We start from the raw sequence: 22,117 nt of genomic DNA, 5'->3' as shown, positions 1-22,117 counted from the left end.
AATATTCTTAAAAATGCAGCAATACAAATATTGCTAATAAAAGTTATTCTTAATTTTTAATCCTAAGTTTTAATTACATTCCAAGTTTCCCAAACTGTTTTGGTAAGTATTTTTTCTTACGTTGAATCTGTTGAATCTAATAAGTTCATTTGACTTAGCATCTCAAAACATGTCAAAAACAACGTAAAAAACAATAAATAAATAGAAATTATTGCTGTTACAATCAGTTATATTGGCTATTTTCCAGAATTTTTCAAGTGTGTCAGTGTTTTTTGTTCATAAACGTTTTCTCCATTAATTCCACAAAATCTGATAATTCTATTTAATTCAGCATCTCGAGATATATGACAAGCATCTAGTAATACCAATTTTTCAAATATGTTCACACTACTTTCAAGAAATAAACACATCTTCGGGTTTTTTCACATGTCATTCTTATTGAAACGTCGTGGTACGTTGCACAAGTAGGCTATTGGTCCAAATAGCACAACTATTGTTTGCGCATAATACTTGAGGTATAAATAAGTATTTTTTGGCACTCATGGAAACAGAAAACAATAAGTGAGCCCATTTCTAATTTATATATGTATCTTCATAGTAGTGGGTTCTATAGATATATAGGTATATAGATCCTATAGGTAAATCGCAAGCTTTTTGTCTATTTTTGTTGGTATGACTAATGGTTAAGTCTTGGTTATCAAGTTTTGAGAAGTCCATTCTTTATATCAAATTCTATCATAAAAATCGAATTAATCTTATTGACTGCAGTATATTTTTGTAAATGAGTTTTTCAATGAAATTTGCTGCCAATTTAATAAAGTGTTAACTCTCTTATTATCAATAATAATTCCCATTGCTTCATCTTCCATTTGATTTTTTTGCCAAGTTGATCCTTTTTCTTAAATAAAAACAATTGAACTAATTGTTTTACTCTATGTTTTGTACTTCTGTTTAACAAGATCGTAGTACAAGCAGAATTTATCTTCAGGTGGTTGTCTGGATAATCTATCTGCATTACCATCAATTATTCTTCTCCTGCAGAAAATTCTAAGCTTGAAGTGACCTAATAATCTTGCCCATCTAGTGAGCTAGCCACCCTACTCTGTAATTAATAAAAACCAAGTTGAGTTGAAATGATCAGTTCTAATTATGAATTCCCATATGTATAAGTAACAACGAAAATGTTTCACTGCCTCAACAATCACTAATAATTCTCTACAAGTTTCCCAATAACTCTTTCTTAACAGACTGTACATTTAAATATAATTAGTTATAACACTTTCCTTACCTTGCTGATTCTGAGAAAAAACTTTACCAATGCCACGACCTGATGCGTCTATATGTAAGGTGAATACACAATTCATTCTCGAAAAAACTAAAATTTAAAGGGATGTAAGAGCGCTCTTCAATTCTAGTAATGATTTCTGACTTGAAGTATATTTTAACAGCTTATTTTTTAATCTCAAACTATGGAGAGGTCTTGTAATATGTGAAAAGCCTTTCATTATTTATATGTAGTACGAGAAAAATTCTAAAAACCGACGTATGTTTTGGTTGTTTTTAAAATTAACCGTTTCAAAACAGTCTTAATATTTTGTTCATCTGACTTTCTTACTTCTTTTGATACAATGTAAGTAAGATATTAAATTTTTCTCTAAAGAAATCAAATTTTTTAAATTAAATTAAAGATCATCTTCTTAAAATCGAAGGAATACTTTTTCTAGATACACTTTTATTTTTTTAAGCAAATCTGCTAGAAGTATAACGTTATCTTAATAACCTAAACAGATTTCATACAACAATCCTTTAAGTACTTTTTATATAAATTAATTAGAAGTCGTTGGTGCATAACATAATTAAAATAGCATGACTTTTAGTTGCCACTATTGTTGTTCAATAAAAAAAACCATGATCTCTTCATCTATATTCTTGATTTTCACTTACCAGTTGCCACTTTCTAAATCTTATGTAGAGAACCACGATTTTTCTGATAGTTTGTCTAAATATCACCAAGTCATGGTCAAGGATCTGAATCTTTAATCGTTGTTGCAATGACTTTTCGGAAGTCAACCCCAAATCTTGTAGATCCATCATTCTTTTTCATAAAGATGACTGAAAAACACCAGGAGTTTGATAATTTTTTAATAACTTCTGGTTTCTTTATTCCTCTTCTAAGAATGTCAACGTCCTCTTTTTTGTAAATAGATATTTTTCTAAGTTGCTATCTAATGGGTCTTGTTCTTCCTTTCAAGGTTATCTCATGTTCGACCAAATCACATTTTTCCACGTCATTGTCACCTTAAAAAATATCTGTACATTTCGTTAGCAAATCAGCAAACTTTTATTACTGGTGATGTCCTGTAAGTTTATAATCTGTTAAACGAGCGCATTATATTTATCTTACAAATCGATTACTCAATTATCTAAATTTGAGTATTACCTGTTGAACCTATCTTATAAATGAAATCACTTTCAAGAATACAATCATCAACCATATTCACTACAAACAAAAACATTATAACCTCGTGTTTTCCTAGAACTATAGATTCTCTTACCCTACATTTTACAGGAGCATTCTTACCAGTTAAATACGTCAGTGTCACATTACTTATGGTCATGTTAATATAAACTGAATTGACAAATTTTTAATTCAAAATGGTTATGTTAGAACTAGAACATAATCCAAAATTACTTATTTTAATATTCCAAGTACCTTTTAATATAAATTTACTAGAATTTTAGTTTATCCTCCTGTTATTCAAGACTAAATTTAAAAAAACTTGCTTGCTTATTGCTTAACTTGCTCCAGTAAGTTCAAAAAAACTTACTTTCTCTACCAATTAAACGCATATAGTTGAGGACAGTTGTAATTCACATGACCCTTCTTTTTGCAATTCCAGCACTAAACAATGGTGACATAACTTAACCTCAATCACCTATTGAAGAGCAACTCTCAGAAATTTGATCCTCTCTAACTGAAGCTTCTTTCTAATGAAATTATTAGCAATCAGAATAATGAACTGTGAAGAAGCAATTTCATCTCAAGTAGTAAGCGAATACTTAGGGTAAACTACTGAAACTAGCTTATACTAATGAGCAGCTAAGCTTGAAAAATCTTTATCAAGATCATGTTTTCAATTTTGTAGTTGAGAATGATATGTTTTTGTTAAACACTTTCCCCCAGAACGAATCTAAGGTTTTGAAGTCAAATCCAACAGTTCCTCTGTCTCTAAAAAATTATCAAACACCGATCTCGGCTTTCAACGTAAACAAGAAATTTGTGCAACAATTTTCCTGTTATTATCCCAACCATTTAATTTGGCGATCAAACGAAAATAATTAGAAAAATCTCCTAATTATTAACTACCATCATATTCGTCAACCTGAAATTTAAGAAATGGGAATGAGCCTGCCACAAAACCATTAGAGAGGGATTGCCAAAAAGATGCATGTTAAGTCTGTCAAGTTTATATTGACTGTGATGTCTGTGGTAGTTGGGACAATTGTAGTAGTTGTGGCAAAATCAAAGGAAGTTGCCATTAACTGCTTAAGTGTCCTCTCATAAGTCCCCTGTGCAAGCGTAGTGTAACCTCCATTTACTGCTGCACATCATCAAGCTAAACATACGAATTGCCACGATTTTTTTGCAGCTCAATCAGTTCACTTTTAATATTTCATACTGATTTATCTTAAGTTTTAACAACTCAACTTGTGTTTTGTAGCTAGTTCTCTAATTGCTAAAACAGCTGTTTTTATTTTTCTACGTGTTGCTTCACTACTTAATGTAGCTGCCTTATCTACTGCTCTAGTCAAGTAAGAGAGTTTCACTTGCGTATGTATACGTATATACGTACATTAGTGCTAGTGTTTTACTACCGTCTGTTATTAATAACCATAAACATAAATAAAAATAAATCACAATAAATGAAACTTGGTATAACAGAAGCTGATCAAATTAGATTAAACCTCATTTGAACAGGTCTTTAAGAAGCAGGTATGAAAAAAAATAAAATAACACTATTATTATTTTATATCTTAGTACGTACGAAATTCCCGCGTGGATCAGGACATGCAGCTAGTGAGCTTCAAGGAAGGGAGCAGCAGAATGCAGGAGACTAGCTGATTAGCTGTCACAACTATTATAATTAACACAGGATTTCAATCGTTGTTTATGCCAAAGTATATCTATGAATTTATACGCCTTGCAGATCTTGCACCAAACAGCGGTGGTTTTGCTATTTACTCCTTCGAAGCTCACAATATACAACATATTTATATGTATACGATATACGTACGTATACTATGCCTCTAGCATATGTATAGCTGTTGTTTTTCTCTTTTACTCTCTTGTCTCCATATCTTTACCTCAGCTTTAGTAAGTCCATTAATTAAATCGTAGCGTAGAAGCAAACATACTTGCAACATATATAGGTATAGTCGCAGCGTTAGAAATAGAAAGCGCGTGGCGTACACGCAAGACAGAGAGAGACAGAGTAGTAGACAGTAGAATACAATATAACTAAGAATGATATTAAAACCGATAAAATATTATCTCAAAGATGTAGCTAATGGGTGCCAGAAGGAACGTCTTTAAAATTGTGTTGGGTTATACTATTATTGGATTATAAAATATTTTGGGGTGAAGGGGAGCAGAGGGTAGACAGCACAGAAATATAACCTAATTAAGATGAGGTAAAAGCTAATAGGATTCTACCTTATTTAGATGGTGGCTGATGAGGGGTAAAGAAGTGTCTGACGGGGGCTCATCAAAATCAAGTGGGGGCTAAGGAGTAGTTATAGTGGTGAATAGTGGCTATCTTCAAATTCAACTAAATTATAGTAACGTAAATACTGTGAGAATCTAACCTCATTTAGAGGGGGAGGAGGAAGGCCAAGAGGTGGCTATGGGGGTGGAGGAAGGGTTTTGTTGAATGATCTTTTTAAAACACTTTTATAATGTAGTAAGATATGTAGTTGGGTATACTTCCACAAGATCGGAAATATTGCTATGCGTTGCTAGACGTTGTTGATAAAACAATAATAGCCTAGTCAAGATTGTTACCTTAAGCTAATTACTTCTGCTTACTTCTGCCGACAAAGTTTGGTTTGTTTTTGTAAAGTAACATGTTTTGATTGTTACTGGTAAGTGTAACAGTTTTGGGGGCTCGTCCGGAATCTGAATATTAAGAGCTTTGACGTGCAATAAATCTGGTATTAAGTACATACCAATGAAAGATACTTAAGGTAGCTCCCTTGCAAAAACCTACGGAATAAAATATGTCCCATTTAATAGATTTTGATCTACTGAATCCAACGTCGTCCTTGTTTATGTCTCAAGTGGAGCAAAATCTCGAGATATTTCAGCCCTAAGTTAAACTGTTTAACGCGAGCTTAAATGGCAGAGCACCAAAAAGTCAGCTTTACAGGCATTTTTCAACGCACACTAAGAAATCTGAGCAGAAAAATTTGGGATCAGACCGGGATCTTAATATTAAGAGCTTTATCATTGATTATATTTTTGTTGAACAAAATTATTTTGGCATTTTCTGTAAGAAACTTGCCTCTCAAGCTAGAGGTAAAGGAGTCAACTGTGCAGAAAGTATAAAAACTTTTGTATTTCAAGCAGTTAATGTGATTCTATACCTGGAAAAAACATTGCACTTTTTTCCCTGAACGCAGGAATCAAAGTCGTACTTTCAGTGATGGTAGAAGATAAACGAGTTTTTAGACGCCTAAATCTGTCTTACTTTTTGTTTATTTTTTAACTAATTAATCCTCTACGTCTTAAATTATTTTGAAAAATTGATAATGCATAAGAGGATATGTAGTATAATTGCAGTGCAGACTGTTATCATTATACGCATTTCGTTTAGTTGTTAAGATAATAAGAGGGATGTTGTTTTCAATTTTAGTCAAAAAGTAATCTTATTGATGTGTAATTTCTTTAAATAGCTTAGAATTTTTTAAGCTATTTTGTACGAGTCAACTAGTATTAACATTGCTTTTAAATGTCAAGGAATACTACAGTAAAAAAATCAGGCCAGCTTAATCAAATATTTTTATCAGTTAAGCGTAAAACAAGTATATATTTTACCTTGAGTCATTTGGTTTCTTAGTATTGATCAGTAAGTAAATTAATTCTCTGTATAATAACATGATTTGCAGTTTAACAAAAAAATGATTAAAATTGAAAACTGACGTACGCTATTAGATTGAAGTGTTCTGAATTTCATAAGCACACATTTTTTAGGCGTATCTTAGGCCTGAGGGATTCTACGTGACGTCCTAATGATTCTTTTTCTTTGTACTCTCTTAGTATTGTTGCCACTTATTTGTCTAAAATAAGTAAAGAACATTAAGCTTTTGATTTAACTTTTCAAAATTGTTTTAGTGTTAAAATGAGTTAAATTAAACTAAGACTTTTTGGTATTTTATTTATAAGGCACTGATTGTAAAAACTTACGAGACTTGAGCAAGTAACAGCTAGCAGCTGTACGATTTATAAGCAAATTGATATGGTAAATACGTGAGGGATACATTCTTAGTATGAATTTAAAAAATATCGTAAACAACGTCAAAGATATTAATATACAGTAAAAATATGTGACTTTTTTAATTTTCAGAATTTTAGATAAGTAGAGTACGTTCAAGAAGTTTGAAAACATAGATCATTACGCATAAAATACTAACTAAAAAACATACTTTTTTATGCACTTACATCTTGTTTCTCCTGGTATATAAAAAAAATCATAATATTTTACAGATGTTTCTTTTCAACACAAGGTCTTTTTCTTTGAAAAATATGTTTCTTTTTTATATATTGAAGAATAACCATTAAGTTTTTTTAAGTTTAGAAAATATTTAGTAATTTTAAGTTAAGGAAGTATAAGAGCTATTTTAATCATAAAGCTAAATAAAACTTAGATAGTATTCACGCTTACCTCTCTTCCTTCTGTTTTGCGCTGATCCTTTGCAATTTGTACCATTACGCTAGCTGCTTGCTCACCTCCCATGACTGATATTCTTGCATTAGGCCACATGTACAAAAATCTTGGGGAATAGGACCTCCCACACATTCCTTAAATTTTTTAAATTATCATGTGTTAAAATATTACTAAAAACAAAAGTTACTATGTTTAATGTCATTTCTAACCAAAGCTATGATATTCTGTTACTGTAGACCATATGTTGGCTCAAAAAGTACCTATAGGTGCGAAGAAGTACTTTGCTACGAAATTTTGTCTTACATTATATTTTGAGGTTCCACGTTAATTCAAATAAGGTATAGAGCCATGCAAAGGTTAAGAAAATCGAGGATTTTTTCTAAGTGTTGTTTTTAAGACGTTTATTAGTTTATTCGTAAGCTTATTGCTGTCCTAAGATATCCGTTAATGGTACCTGCATTGTCTAAATAAGCTTTAAAATTTTCATTAAACAATTGTATTTTATAAAAAATAGAAGGACAACCATTAAATTTTGTAAAGAGCCAAGAATTAAGACCTGCTTATTACTCTAAGAATAAGCTTTGTTAAACAAACAATAAACTTAACAACGTTTTTTATAAGCCTAACTTTTTTGTTTATAAGAAGCTCATATTTCGTCACTGATTTTTGAGACTTCTCTAGGACTTAAATCAATATCTACAAAAAAAGTTTTAAAAGCCTTGAAGACTAACTCATAAAAATTAATACATTGAAAAGGTAGAAGGTTGCTAAAATAATGAACCCATTGTACTGATTTTAAGAATAATACAAAATTTAGTATTAAATTAAGAACTGAATAACTGCTAAAAAAGTATGAGAGGTAAGAGTGTTTGATTATATCAGGAGATCAAGTAGTTTGCGTTCAATAGTTGATAACACTAACTTATCCAGGGCGTACAAGGAAATTAAGGATCACAAGACTGATAGTTCAGCAAGATTAATAGCTTACTCTATTAATTTATTGCTATATGTTTTTCAAAAATAATTATATCAGACGTACTCATCAATCATACCCGAAAATCTCATTACTTTATTAAATATTTATATACAATTAAACACTGCCATGTGTACGTGATGATATCTGATAAATAGTGCTTAGCTTCCTTTAATGCTATAATGCTGAGTTCCACCCTATCAGCTTATAATGAAAGGTATTATTGTCAAATAAAAGTTGTAAAGGAGCCATGCTTGATTGTCTTAAAATAAATTCATACACGAAATTTTTGTATTGTTTAAATCCACCTGTTTCAAGTTCAACAAAGAATCTTACTATCTGTCATAGGCTACCCTGAATTGTAGCTCACATATTTTAAACCTGCCCAGTACACACTGTCAGTATTTTATGATGCTAGACCAGATAGAAAGGAAAGTTTTGGGAAAGGGAACACGAAAATAGGGGAAAGTATCACACTTTTCTTAGACCTCTTCGTTTCTATTCGTCTATCTATCTATCAGTCTCATTAAGAAGCATCATAGGACTAGTGCTAATGGTACTTGAAGTTAGGACTTATTATAGGTACTTAAAAAAAGTTGTCTTAGATCTGAGCATTGACTACTTCTTTTATAATAATACTGAGGTGGTAAAAAAGGTAGTAGCAGAATGATATAACGTTGAATGCAAAATCTTGTTTAGTATGGCTCGTGAATTTTCATGATGATATCACTTAGATCTAATTGTAAGTATAAAAGGTGGAAGCTGATTCTTTAATAATAAAAGAGATATTTTATATGAAGCCAATGTACCATAATAATAAACAGTTTGTCAGCCTAACGTAAAATGCTTTGTGTTAAAGCAAACAAGAATTGACTATTGAAATACGAGGTCAAAAGATTGTTTATTTTCATACTATAAAGCAAGGAAACATGATTTTGGAATTCATGGAAATAATATAAATTTTCAGATTTAGAGTCAATAAGACACTCATTAAAAATGTGTATTTTCTTTATTATTTAAGTTAGCTTCTCCAATTTTTAAATTGTCTATAACTATGATAAAAATACTCATAAAATTATTACTTCTTGATGAAACAATACATAATAATTAGAATAACAAGTTTTGTTATTAATATTGATTTTTCTTCAATCAATGTTATTCAGATTGCAATTACGTATGCTAGAAGGAGTTATAAGCTCCTTCTTTGAGTATGACTCGGAGTCTTCGTGAAAATGTTTATTTCTGCTATGATCTAAATAATATTACAGACTAAATATCAAGTAAAATATCAAGACTTATCTTCTGAGATGCCTGGCTAGGAATTAAAAGTATAGCTTTGACTGGTCTACCTCACCGAGATTCTAAACTATAAGCTCATATCCCAGGCCTCTGTAGTGTTTAAGGACTTTAAAATATTTCCTCACTTAGTAACTAGTAAAGCCTATTGGTGAACTCCTTATCTTCTCTATACTTAGGGCATCGCACTCTTCAGTACTCGCTACGTTTTGCCCTCTTGTGAACGTTTTCAGTGGCATCACTGTTCTTCGTTGTAATAAGCATCAAGAAATCTTTAACAATAACTTCTTCTTTTTCTGTAATTAGATCTTAGTTTCATATTTTATATATAACCCTTTTTTTGTCATTTTTAACTGATTCTAGCTTTTCTACGGTATTTTTCAGACTGCTAACTAAAGATTCTCTTTTCTATACTCTTTCAACCTTGAGAATAAGATCTCCCTTCTTAGTTGAGAGAAAACTCTTTCACTAAGATTTTTAGCTTTTAATCAAACTTCATAGTTTTAAAGACCTTAAGAAAGTTTTACCCTTTTGCGACCTTAACAAAAACTTTCTTATATTTTTTTTCTGGCAAGTTCTGGTATGTTACTCCCACTGCCGTCAATCTTTAATTCAGGAATAAGCTTCTCATTCTCTCTAGCCTTTTTCATTTTTCAAGAAGATATATCGTGGGTTTGCTTTGGAGTATTAAGGATCCTATTTTGTTTGCCTAAGGGCATGCTTATGATGAACCTTATAATTGGAAATGCATCATAAATATAAAAAAATTAAAAAGAGTTGAGATTTAACTTACTTAACGATAAAAATGTAAAAAAAATGTAGTAGAGAAAAACTACATGGATAGAGTAACGAAATGAAAATGAAATTGCGTCTGCAGGCTTAGAGAAAAAAAATCCGTAGCTTCCTTTTTCATCGTCTTTATAATGGACTCAAACGTAAGTTTTAAAAAAGTCTCAGAAAAATACCAACTATGCTTGACGTAGCCATCATGAATTTTTAAAAAAAGTAAAATGTTATTAATGACATCATAGACATAAGTGTAATAATTCAGCAAAATTGCATATGCAGTTATCAACATGATTGCAAAAACGTTAACGAATTTAGTTTTTAGCTCGTAAGCTACATTAATGCAGGACGCAACGATGCAATGATTATACTATTTACCATCAGCCTGATTTTCCATTTGACATGATAGTTTTTCACAAAACTATTTTTAAAAGTCATTATACTAAAAATAACTATTTAAAACTTGGTAAAGCCCTCCCTAAGACTTTGTTCTTCAATGCTTCATCATTAAAATGTGTTATTTCGAAAATTTATAGCACTCTTTTCTCAAAGAAGATCAGATTTCCTATGCTGTTCATTTCTTATCTTTTATTCCCTTTTTAAAAAATATAAATGCTATTTAATTTAAACTATGACAAACAAGATACCTTCAGGAACATTCAATAATTTTTTTAAAGCATATTACGCATATACCAAAGCATACTGTCAGGTTGGATATAAATGCGTTTTTCATAACCAAGAGAGCAGACGTTTTTGGGCTAGGTGAGTGAAGCAGACGTCATCAGGGCTTCTTGTGCACATACACGTTCTTACCTTTACCTCCCATCCCCCACAAGAGCGATTTAGCTCCTTTAAACAGTTCCTTAGCTGTTATTCGTCTTAAACTCATGAATATCATATTACTTTGTGTTTAATTCATCAGTATTACTTTACATAAAAAATACATATTAAATGAATTTTTTTAGTTTAAGTTTATAAAGTTTAAATTTAATAATACAAGTAATAATAAGTTATTACAAAACGTCTACGGAAAAGAGAAAATTACTTTGTACCAATAGCCCGTAGACCCCTCACGCCTCGTTCATTTTACATAAAAACGAGATTCACCTAAAAAACAGGCATAATTATCAAAACAACTTTTTTCTTACTTAATTAATTCAAATACCAAGTTCTATTCCTAGAAAATCCCTCTTTTCATCCACAATAAGGCAAACTCATCTATAACGCTTCAATTGTCCAGGCACAGTCCAAAAAAATTCGATTTATTACTGTACTTTCCCAAAGTCTTTTCGTACGTTTTATCGTAATTTTTCCCCAAAGTTAGCTTATCACGTAAAATTTTGAGTTAAGGACCGCACATGGATATTTTGCTCATTAAAAACTTTCGAAAAAGTTGACTTTGTTTTCTGGAATTCAAAGTTCTTCATCTATGTTATCGTAAAAACATTTTGTCCCATTACTTTTTATTTTTCATTCATTGTAACTATCATTGTAACTATTATATATATTCTTATTATTGCTAAAAGAGTGTTATTTCTGAAACAGTATAAGTCTAATTATCGTACATTATTCGCTCATACCTGTCGCATGTATACGCTTGTGTCTGAAGTAAGAAAGCTGATCTGTATGCTATTGAGCAAGCACACAGATTAAACTTCGTTGATGAAAGTTTTCTTCAGAAAGTTATTTCTAAAAGCAAAAGAGAGCAAGTGTAATAGCACACAATCAATGCCACTTTTTGTCTCTCTTACTTACTTTAACAGGTTGTTTCTTTGAAATTTTCTATGTCGACTTTAAAGTACTTTTGAACATGGACCAACGTGCAGTTAAAAAGAGATGAATCACATACAAACTCTATTCGTAGCTGCCGCATATCAACCAACTATGATTCATGCAAACGCACGTGGGCCTATGCTGACTGGAAACGAAAAGCAAATAAGATAATAACATTCTTTTTAATACAAAAAAATTAAATAACCTTAAAAACTAATAGAGGCAAAAAGTCTAACTGGGAACAGCTAAACTCAGGTGCAATACTAAATATTAGCACAACTTGATGAGATGTTAAAAGTTAGAATAACGTAAAGTTAATGCATATAGACAAATAATAATACATACTACAGTTAACCTAGCAGAGCAACATTGTTAGCTTTTTGCTTGTTTTAATACATGAAAAACTCTTTTTCACCATAGAATTTTTTCGCAATAGCCTAATTTTTGTAATTCCAACACATGTTGCTACTCTTTAAAATGTAAAGGAAAGCGGGAAAGTTAAGCCAATAATTGACAATAGCTCCTTTCCCTCTTCCTTACTCAGACATGTTAAGAGCGAGTTTGTACGGCCACTCTAATATAAGTAACTGAATTTTTAAATCCCCAGGGCACCACGTGCCAACATTCTCCCCAAAGAGCAATTAGAAGGAAAAATAAGAATTTATCCTACTACAAACAGTTCGAAGTATATTCGTAGCCAACAATAAATAAAAATGACTGAAAAGCTTAGTTAAGTTAACAATTAATGGGTCACAACGAACACCTGATTAGTATTTGGACCACAACTACAGCCACTTCAGAGATAAGTGGTTGGACCGCTGTTAACAATTACTCTTTCTTGACTATCAACTTGCTAGTCTAAGTTAATTTTTGTACTATGTTGTTCTAATGTTAATATTAAGTAATATGGAAATTCTGTAAAATTTTGATGTAAAAGAGAAACGAAGGGAACTAGTGAGTGAATCGCCTTTCCCTCTCTTGATGCATTCAGAAAAGCTAGTCAGATGTGGGAAGTGCCAATTTTAAGTGACTAAACTAAAGCAACTCCAGCCAATAAGATCATTGGCTATTGTTTTTTCCCCCACAATTTTCGCCAGCAAGTTTTCCTGCGTCATTTTCCAGGCAGCGCGTGGTCTAGGTCCACTACTCCTTATAAAAAGAGCCTGGATGCACAGGAAGAACCCAGTACAGTTTTAATCTTACCCTTGAACGGTTGACTGGATAGTTAGAGTCCGTCTCTGCTACCATACGGTCCTCTATGAGTGCGGCTTTAACTTTCTACGTCAAACACCTTGCACTGGTTCTTCGTGTGTGAAATTTTGTTAAAAGTAAAGTTTTGAAAGATAGAAGTACTTTACACCAAAGTAACCAAGTGGTTAATTTTTTTTTTCTCTTATTTAAGTCATGAACGTGCTTCTCGAATTAACATCATTTACTTAATATGGTATTTGCTGAGCTATAGGCAAAGTGAATAAATAGTCAAGTTGTGTTTTATGTAATCTCGAGGACAATCACATTTACTCAAGATGGTATTGGTTGCTCCTAGATCGGTCGTGAATTTAAACCATTTTGCCCTTAACGTAACCTCTAGAGCGTAACTACATTTACTTGTTACGGTATTGGTAACCTCTAGATTGCGGACGGGATACCATTTTAACACATCGTGCCTGGTACTCTTGACAAATCAGAAGCGTGCCGCAAACGAGTGCCTCGCACTACTGCTTAACAACCGCTTTAATTCGATCAGAACTATGATAAGCTTATTTAAGATATACTTATATTGTATTAGGTACAGAGGTTTGAGAGCAATGATAGAATATCTTCAGCCACTTGACACACGAACTTCGTTTACTACGACTACGTGTGTATGTGTCTGACTACGCATGTGCATGTGTATGTATAGGCATTACACTTATATAATAAATATCTATACACTGACACGATGGCTCAGTGGTAAAGTTGCTGTCTCGTCGATCACCGAGGTCAAGTAGCATTTGGCGCGGTAAGTACCTGGAAGAGTGACCGTTCAAGTCTCGCCGTTTCACCTCTGCTGTCTCTTTGGTGGGTTGATTGACTGTAACTCTGTCACTTTGAGATCGTGAGCAGGAGGTGTGCTTAATTTCTGCCCCGTTGTTTAAGTTTGCAGCTTGAACACCTGGTCAGAAATGAGGCAGATACACCGGGCTGTTACGGATCAGGTTTTTTCTACGGAAGATCTCTCAGGGTCTTTCTGATCCACATGACTATTGTTATGGGTGAATGCGGAGCAGTTGTTAGGATCCTCCGCCCTTCCAATCCCATCCTGACTCCTTCCCAATTTTGAGTGCTAAGTGCCTTAAGTAGTGCCTCTACGAGAGAGCCAGACGTAAAGCAGTATAATAAAAAAAAAAGTCTATAGCTATACCTGCTGGATGCACGAATAGTAAGAGAGAGTGGGGTGTCCCCCGGCCATTCTTTTCGATTTCTTTTACTCTCTTATTTGAAAACTTCTCCTGTACAGTATACTATGTTTGCAATGTATAACTTTTTTTTTTGTAATGATTTTTCGTTACGGTCACCGCGCATCACTCACGTTCACTCACCATGCTCACGTGCGCCTATAGATGTTTCACATCAAAAAAGTAATAAACTAAAATCTTGTTAATGAACAAGGAATAAGCTTTTATAAAAAAAAAAAAAGTCTACTAATAGCAGAATTAAGCTGCTTTTATGACTGAGCCCTGAAACAGACTGCCTGCACATAAGCTGCTGGCCTTGTTTCTGATTTTTTTACTTTTTTTCGGACCCTTTCAGCCAATCACTTACACTCTTGAAAGCTTACAACTGATGTCTTCAAATTTATACTTGCATTTGATTGGTAAACAAATTTGAGCCGGACTTTGTAGCGCAATATTTTACATTTCGGCCAATCGCTTACACTCTTGAAAGCTTAATTGATGTCTTCAAATATATACTTGCATTTGATTGGTAAACAAATGTGAGCCGGACTTTGTAGCGCAATATTTTACATAAAGCAAAATAATAAGCAAACGTTTTCTAGAATTATACATACTAACATTAGCTACTTTACCAGACCTACGTTTAGTTTACTTCAGACGATTGTGTGCTTATGATAGACTTAAATTCAAACGTAATGTACACGATATATGAGTCAGTTAAATACATGATAACCTTAAACAAAAAATTAATAATCGAAAAGCAAAAGGTTACAAAGTTTCATCTGTGTGCTTGCTCAATAGCATACAGATCAGCTTTCTTACTTCAGACACAAGCGTATACATGCGACAGGTATGAGCGAATAATGTACGATAATTAGACTTATACTGTTTCAGAAATAACACTCTTCTAGCAATAATAAGAATATATATAATAGTTACAATGATAGTTACAATGAATGAAAAATAAAAAGTAATGGGACAAAATGTTTTTACGATAACATAGGTGAAGAACTTTGAATTCCAGAAAACAAAGTCAACTTTTTCGAAAGTTTTTAATGAGCAAAATATCCATGTGCGGTCCTTAACTCAAAATTTTACGTGATAAGCTAACTTTGGGGAAAAATTACGATAAAACGTACGAAAAGACTTTGGGAAAGTACAGTAATAAATCGAATTTTTTTGGACTGTGCCTGGACAATTGAAGCGTTATAGATAAGTTTGCCTTATTGTGGATGAAAAGAGGGATTTTCTAGGAATAGAACTTGGTATTTGAATTAATTAAGTAAGAAAAAAGTTGTTTTGATAATTATGCCTGTTTTTTAGGTGAATCTCGTTTTTATGTAAAAAGAACGAGGCGTGAGGGGTCTACGGGCTATTGATACAAAGTAATTTTCTCTTTTTCGTAGACGTTTTGTAATAACTTATTATTACTTGTATTATTAAATTTAAACTTTATAAACTTAAACTAAAAAAATTCATTGAATATGTATTTTTTATGTAAAGTAATACTGATGAATTAAACACAAAGTAATATGATATTCATGAGTTTAAGACAAATAACAGCTAAGGAACTGTTTAAAGGAGCTAAATCGCTCTTGTGGGGGATGGGAGGTAAAGGTAAGAATGTGTATGTGCACAAGAAGCCCTGATGACGTCTGCTTCACTCACCTAGCCCAAAAACGTCTGCTCTCTTGGTTGTGAAAAACGCATTTATATCCAACCTGACAGTATGCTTTGGTATATGCGTAATATGCTTTTAAAAAATTATTGAATGTTCCTGAAGGTATCTTGTTTGTCATAGTTTAAATTAAATAGCATTATTATTTTTTAAAAAGGGAATAAAAGATAAGAAATGAACAGCATAGGAAATCTGATCTTTGAGAAAAGAGTGCTATAAATTTCCGAAATCAGACATTTTAATGATAAAGCATTGAAGAACAGAGTCTTAGGGAGGGCTATACCAAGTTCTAAATAATTATTTTTAGTAGAATATATTTCTATTTTACTACAAAAGCAGAGATATTATGAAAATGATCGTTATTACGCTTCCACACCATTGCAAATAAAAAAATATCTTGTCTCTATGATCAGGTCTCGATCAATAGATCGACTAACATTTTATTAAACAAGTAAGTCCCTATTCAAAATGCTTTTTATAAGTAAACTAAGAATCGCAACTAAGTTATTACAGCCACACTATTTCTATACATGCTTTTTATTTTTGTAATATCGGTCATTCTACTACCCTTAAAAGTTTGTTTTTCCTGCTTTGTATGGCATTTTTACTGCGGTCGAAGAGTCATCGTATATTTTTTATAGTTATTAAGATTCTAAGTTTGTTTCAAGACGGTATACTAAACTGATAAATTCCTAATACTTCTTGATTTTTGATACAATAGTTACTGAAATGATACTATAAGACAAACAAAACATCTCTAATTTATCTATTTGTGGCTCATTCTACAAGAACCAGCGTGATTCGAAAGCTGGAAAGGACAAACTCTTGAAATAGATTATTTTGGTTTAATTTTTTTTGTTCCATCCCTGATTATACTAAGCTCAAACTTTTTGGTCCCTGCTAAATCAGTATGAAAAAAATTATTTTGATGACTTTTTTGTTTTATTTTTTTTGATGTATAAGAATGTTACGGACTCACACCGAATCTAATTGTAATCAAAACAACAGAGCAATTAATGAGAATTTGACTTAATTTCTAAATTTTTATAATCTCCTTACCATCAACATCAGTCGAAATCACTATCTGACTCCATGACCCGCCACTAAACGAAGATACCCAGCGTTGCGGGATAGCGTTACAGGATCTTAGCGACAAAGTAAACGTCATTTGCTGTTGAAAAATTGTCAATTAATTAGGATCATAACATACTTCGTAAGAATTTTACTCAGTCTTTACATTAATGATATGTAAAGATTAAATATATTTTAACCCACTACTTTTTAAGTCGATAAACAAACGCTTCAAAAAGATGCATAACATTGTTTAGCGTTACGTGCTTTTGAAAAAAAGCATTACACGCTCTTACAAAGGCGTCAAAAAATCAAGATTGTAATGCACCAAGTAAAAATCAAATCTTGAAACTGCACTTCTTTCATTTATAAAATACGTTTATGTCAACCCATCATCTCCCTAGTCAATGATCAAATGTTTCGAAAACTAACATGACCGCTGTGCGCACCTTCTAAAAAAACAATTCCTTTTGTTTTTATCTCTCTATCATAAGCACTAAAAATAATTTTTGAAAAGTACATGAAACTCGTTGTAAGTGCTTTGATGCTTAGTTTGAGAATAACTCTCAGAATAAGCTTTTGCTTTCGATCATTGCCGCCACAACAACGATCGCATTTTTTTCGTTGGAATGACTCTTAAAACAGTGGGCTGTGTCTATTAAACCAATAAACAAGCAAGTGACTGAGAGAGCAAAGGGCTTACTAAGTATGCACTTGACAATTAAGTACAGCTGGGGCCAAAGCTGATGCATGCTAAGCAGCAGATTTGAATATACTCAACCAAATAACTAAATATCGAGCTATTTAACTAAATTACCGTGTACACTGAACATCTTAAGCCACGTTACCCTATGTTTTTATTAAATTTTAATAACTTATATTTTAACAATAACAAATTACCTAGACTGCTTACTGGCCCATTAGTTTATAAATGAATAAATAAATAACTATAACCAACCCCAGGTAATTTACGTTTCTTGCTGCCCACTTTGTTAAATAATGAGACATTAATTATCAACACTAACACCTATTACCAAGTAAACCAGAGCGCTTACTAACCACATTGTTGATCACAAAAAGGGCCTGGAGAGTAGGTTTACTTTGGAAAGAAAATTTGAGAAAAAGTCTAAACAGTCGTGTTAATGATCTAACTTGTTTATATTGATTACAAAAAAATAAGATTGTGATACTGATTATGCTAAGATTCAAACTAGGAAATGGATCGACTTCTCAAGCTGAGTTTTATAGAGAAAGTTGTATCGTCTTCCACAGACTCTGTTTGATATTAACCACACTTTAGTGAAAGTAATGTAGAAAAGTTAAGAAGAATTTGATTAGTCCTTAATGCAGCTGCAAGATTAGGCTGAAGGAGCTATAATGACCCAATGCTGTTTGTCCCAATCAGTTCGACAATTTTATAGGCGCAATAAAATATTTTTGCCAAAAACTTGTTGCTTACATAGAAAACATGAGCGACATGGCACTTGAGTGAGGGGGTTCTTAGTCTTCAATGGCTAACCACATCTGGTGCATTATTTTTTTAATCTTATAAGTAAGAAAAGTTCTACTGATGTGTTTTCTGGAAACAGGAATTCTCACAAAATATTTTTCTTAATCGTAAGAATGTTAAATTATCATCGTCTCAGCTTCCTCGGCTCCTTTTTAAATTCAAGCTCGAATATTAATGCAATAGATTTGGTTAAGCAAAACCTTAGGAACTAAAAAACTAGGAAAAAGTAAATTTGAATTTCAGTTGCAGTGGCTTTAAAGTATGAGAATTATCAAAAAAATTAAAATTCTGTAGTGTCGTAAAACTTAAAATAATTAAGTGCAAGCTTTGCAGTTGCATATATTTTGTGATTCAAGGAGCCCAGCTTTGATGGTGATAACTTACTGGAGATTTGATCTGTTAAACAATCATTTTCATACCTCTTTTATTATCTCCAACATCTATATTACAAAATGAAATTCAACGACAATTTTTCGTCTGGAGCTTCAGAGACTGCTTTTTGAATTAAAATTTGCCGACGTAATGATTAAAGAGCAAGCTTTCAAAAATGACATGAAGTTTTTTCTTGTAAACTAAAAAACTCTCTGAGCTGCTTTTCAAAGACATTCTTGTTTAGAATGGTTAAAAAGAAATTTTAGAAAAGAGTAGTTTTCAAGAGTTGATGTGAATTCCATTGACAGTTCCATGGAAAACGCCACAAAGTGTATCTTTGTGGCCCTGCATGAGAATCTTTATCAGGTTATTGGTATAAGTTTTCTCAGGAAAGTCAACAAAAACAGTATTTTTATGCCATTGTCATCAAAAATCTAGAAAAAAAAAAAAAAAAAAAAAACTATGGGATTTGAAAAAGTAAAGGGCTTCACTGGTTTGTTCAATAAAAAAGTCACTTAAATTATTAAAATTAAGCCTAATTTTTTTAGGTTTTACATGTTAGCTTATATTATTAAACTAGTGAGGGGGGGCTTGAATGTGCCCGTGATTCACTGAATCATACTGAAAGTGTCTTGACACGTAATGTAAAACGTTTCTAGCTCGAAAATTTTACATCCATTCCTGACACTTCTAAGAACAAAAATCTTCTTATAAGAAACATATTTGTTTGAAATCCATGCAGTTTACTTTGCGAAATAATAAGCTGTAAAGAGTAAAAAAAAATTTAATCATGCTAAGAAGTACTGTGCGTTCCTTAAGCCGTAAACTAATTGCTAGCCCTACAGGGCCGTTGATTGACACTTTCTTATGTTATTATAAATAAAAGGGCTATTTTTTGAAACTGTTAATATTTAAAACTAACAAAAAATAAAAAATCGGAAAATTGTTCTTTCCAATCTTACAACTTTGTTACTAAAGCAACAAATTTCTTGAGCCTAATCTCTTTATTTCTTATAGTCACAATTATTACAAATACTTATTATTCTACCTGTTAAAAAAATCTGAAAGATAAAGGTGATTACTGCCTGATGGGTTAGAATCAAAATCTTATCTCTTACGCAACGAATTCTTTATTTGTTGAATTCAATGATGCTGTTCAATATCGATGAATGTTCTGCGTCAGTTTCTTGACGCCAAAAATCTTTAACATTTGAAGAACTTGAAGCTTTTCTCTCGATTCACTCTCTTGTGACTAAAGGCATGTTGGAAACTTTTGTGAGCCCTAAAAACGGTTTTTTATTAACTTTGTTAAGTTGTTGTGTATTTGTTGGTAAGGTAGTTCAACATCTGATTGTCGTGAAAAAGACTTATACGCTAAACTTTTGACTGAAAATTTCAGCAAACGTGGCTGCTTGGATTTCTCAGGGTTATCTTCTCTGGCCTGCTGTTGTAGCACCAGACTGATCCTTAGAAAAACTATAACGTCTAAGGCGTTGGAACTAGTTGTAGAGCTCTTTCCTAATGTCTCTCGTTATTACGCTGAAAACGTTGGTGTCCAAAGCACCTTCTTTTTTTGCATACTTAAGGTAAAAGCACCAGTACGTGAACACTTCCTAAAATTTCACCAGTAGATGGAACAGCTTGAATAAACTATTTTCAACTGAAGTGGATTAAAAAAAAAAAAAACGTTTCTGATATCCTTTGATCTTTATACTAAGTAGAGAAAAAAATAATTTATTCATGCATCTTGTATGAGGTGGCTTGTGAGACTGTTCAGGTACAAGTACCATTAGGTTTTACCGATGCCCAGTACTCGAACACATAAAAACGATTGGAATCACTGTTAATCAATAATAATAATATGTCAAGCCAGTCGTTATAGTTTTCATAACATGTTACCAATAAAATTAGAAAGAAATTTTTTGATTTGGTTATTTGCAATACATAATAAAAAAAGAAATCAGTAGAAGGCAGCTAACATAACCTCTCTTCCACTTAATTAACACGGGATGTTCAAGTACTCGGTCAAAAATACGTATTGGTACCAATACCTGAACACGCTGTTCATCTACTGGGTCATTGGTAAAAAAACTTTAAAATTAATTTATTAATTGTACACATGACCTAGAAAAACTTTTTTTTTTTTTTTTTTAAGGAAAAAATATAAACTTACTGGCGCAATGACTGTTTTGTTGTTATACAAATCAGATATTCAATAAAAATGAGAAAACAAAGACTTTGTGGAAAAAGTGTTCACGTAGTGGTGCTTTTACCTTAGTCGTTTTGGTAATCCGAGTAGAAAAATTGGTTTGTGATGCCTGCCCATTGAAGACTAACACGTTTGCTGAAGTTCATTTTTTCTTCATAGCTGTAAGATTTACCCAGTGCAGGCACTCGTCAAGCATGGTTGTTGAGGATAGAGTTAGACGTAAGTCGCTTGTCCATTAGAAGACAGCATCATCAGAAGGCGGAATATCTAGCTGCACGACTGCTACCTCTAGGGTCTAGGCTTCATTCACTATCGGTGATCATCTGTGTAATAGGGTTGTTGCTCAGGCCTATTATGACCACACTTATTTAATTCAATTGCAGGTTTTTTCGATTTTACTTCGATGCTACGTACCGTACTTAACTGAACTAAAGCGCAAATCCAGCGTATTTCTGAAAAATTTAACGATGATTTATTGCTTTTATCATTGATTTTTTCAAGGTAAAAACTGTACTAAAACCATATGAAAAGTAACAAGAATCGGCATGGAAAATTTTAGTAAAATTGGGCGAGTAGTTTTCGTGGTTTACGATTACAACGGACTTAGCGAATTTGCTTTATGTATTAATAGGATCTTCTTATTTTGTTATTCCTTTATCTGATATTTTGTTTCACGAAAAAAAAAAATTTTCCTAGCATAAGAACGGTAAAATTATACGTAAAGATTATTGATTTTCTAAATGTTATGAAACTCTGTCAGCGGAAAGATTAAAGCTTAGAAAAAAAGTATTAAAAGACAGCTGATTAAAAATTTTTAGTATATTTGTAAATGAAAAAGTTCAGTAATGGTTGAATGCTGCAAAGATTTTATCCCAGGGTGATCTAACAACTTTTGAATCTATTTAAGATAGAGATCACCAAGTAGTTAAATAAACAATTAAATATTGTCATAAAAATTCTTTTATAAAGGCAGAGACATTAATTTTGAAAGCTTGAAAAACGCATACATGCATTAAGGATGAATACAATATTTGTAGAATTTTACAAAAAAATCATCCAAATCAGAA

The 22,117-nt window shown here is 32.1% G+C and overlaps 1 protein-coding gene across 2 annotated transcripts in view; it reads right to left on the bottom strand.

Annotated features, from left to right (window-relative positions):
* The window catches only part of Mccc2 (methylcrotonyl-CoA carboxylase subunit 2), a 702,143-nt gene that overhangs the window by 135,918 nt on the left and 544,108 nt on the right, over window positions 1-22,117 (bottom strand). For both annotated transcript variants that reach the window (XM_089595591.1, XM_089595592.1), the window contains exon 7: window positions 6,942-7,078. In XM_089595591.1, coding sequence (XP_089451717.1) covers window positions 6,942-7,078 — 137 coding nt within the window. The remainder of the gene's footprint in view (window positions 1-6,941; window positions 7,079-22,117) is intronic.

The sequence above is a fragment of the Copidosoma floridanum genome, unplaced genomic scaffold, assembly GCF_036245765.1.
Source record: "Copidosoma floridanum isolate Cflo_tuat_1 unplaced genomic scaffold, Cflo_Japanese_pri ptg000026l, whole genome shotgun sequence".
In the NCBI taxonomy this organism is placed as follows: Eukaryota; Metazoa; Arthropoda; class Insecta; order Hymenoptera; family Encyrtidae; genus Copidosoma; species Copidosoma floridanum.
The sequence above is the reverse complement of the archived record's forward strand: the minus strand, read 5'-3'. Positions and strand labels throughout refer to the sequence as shown.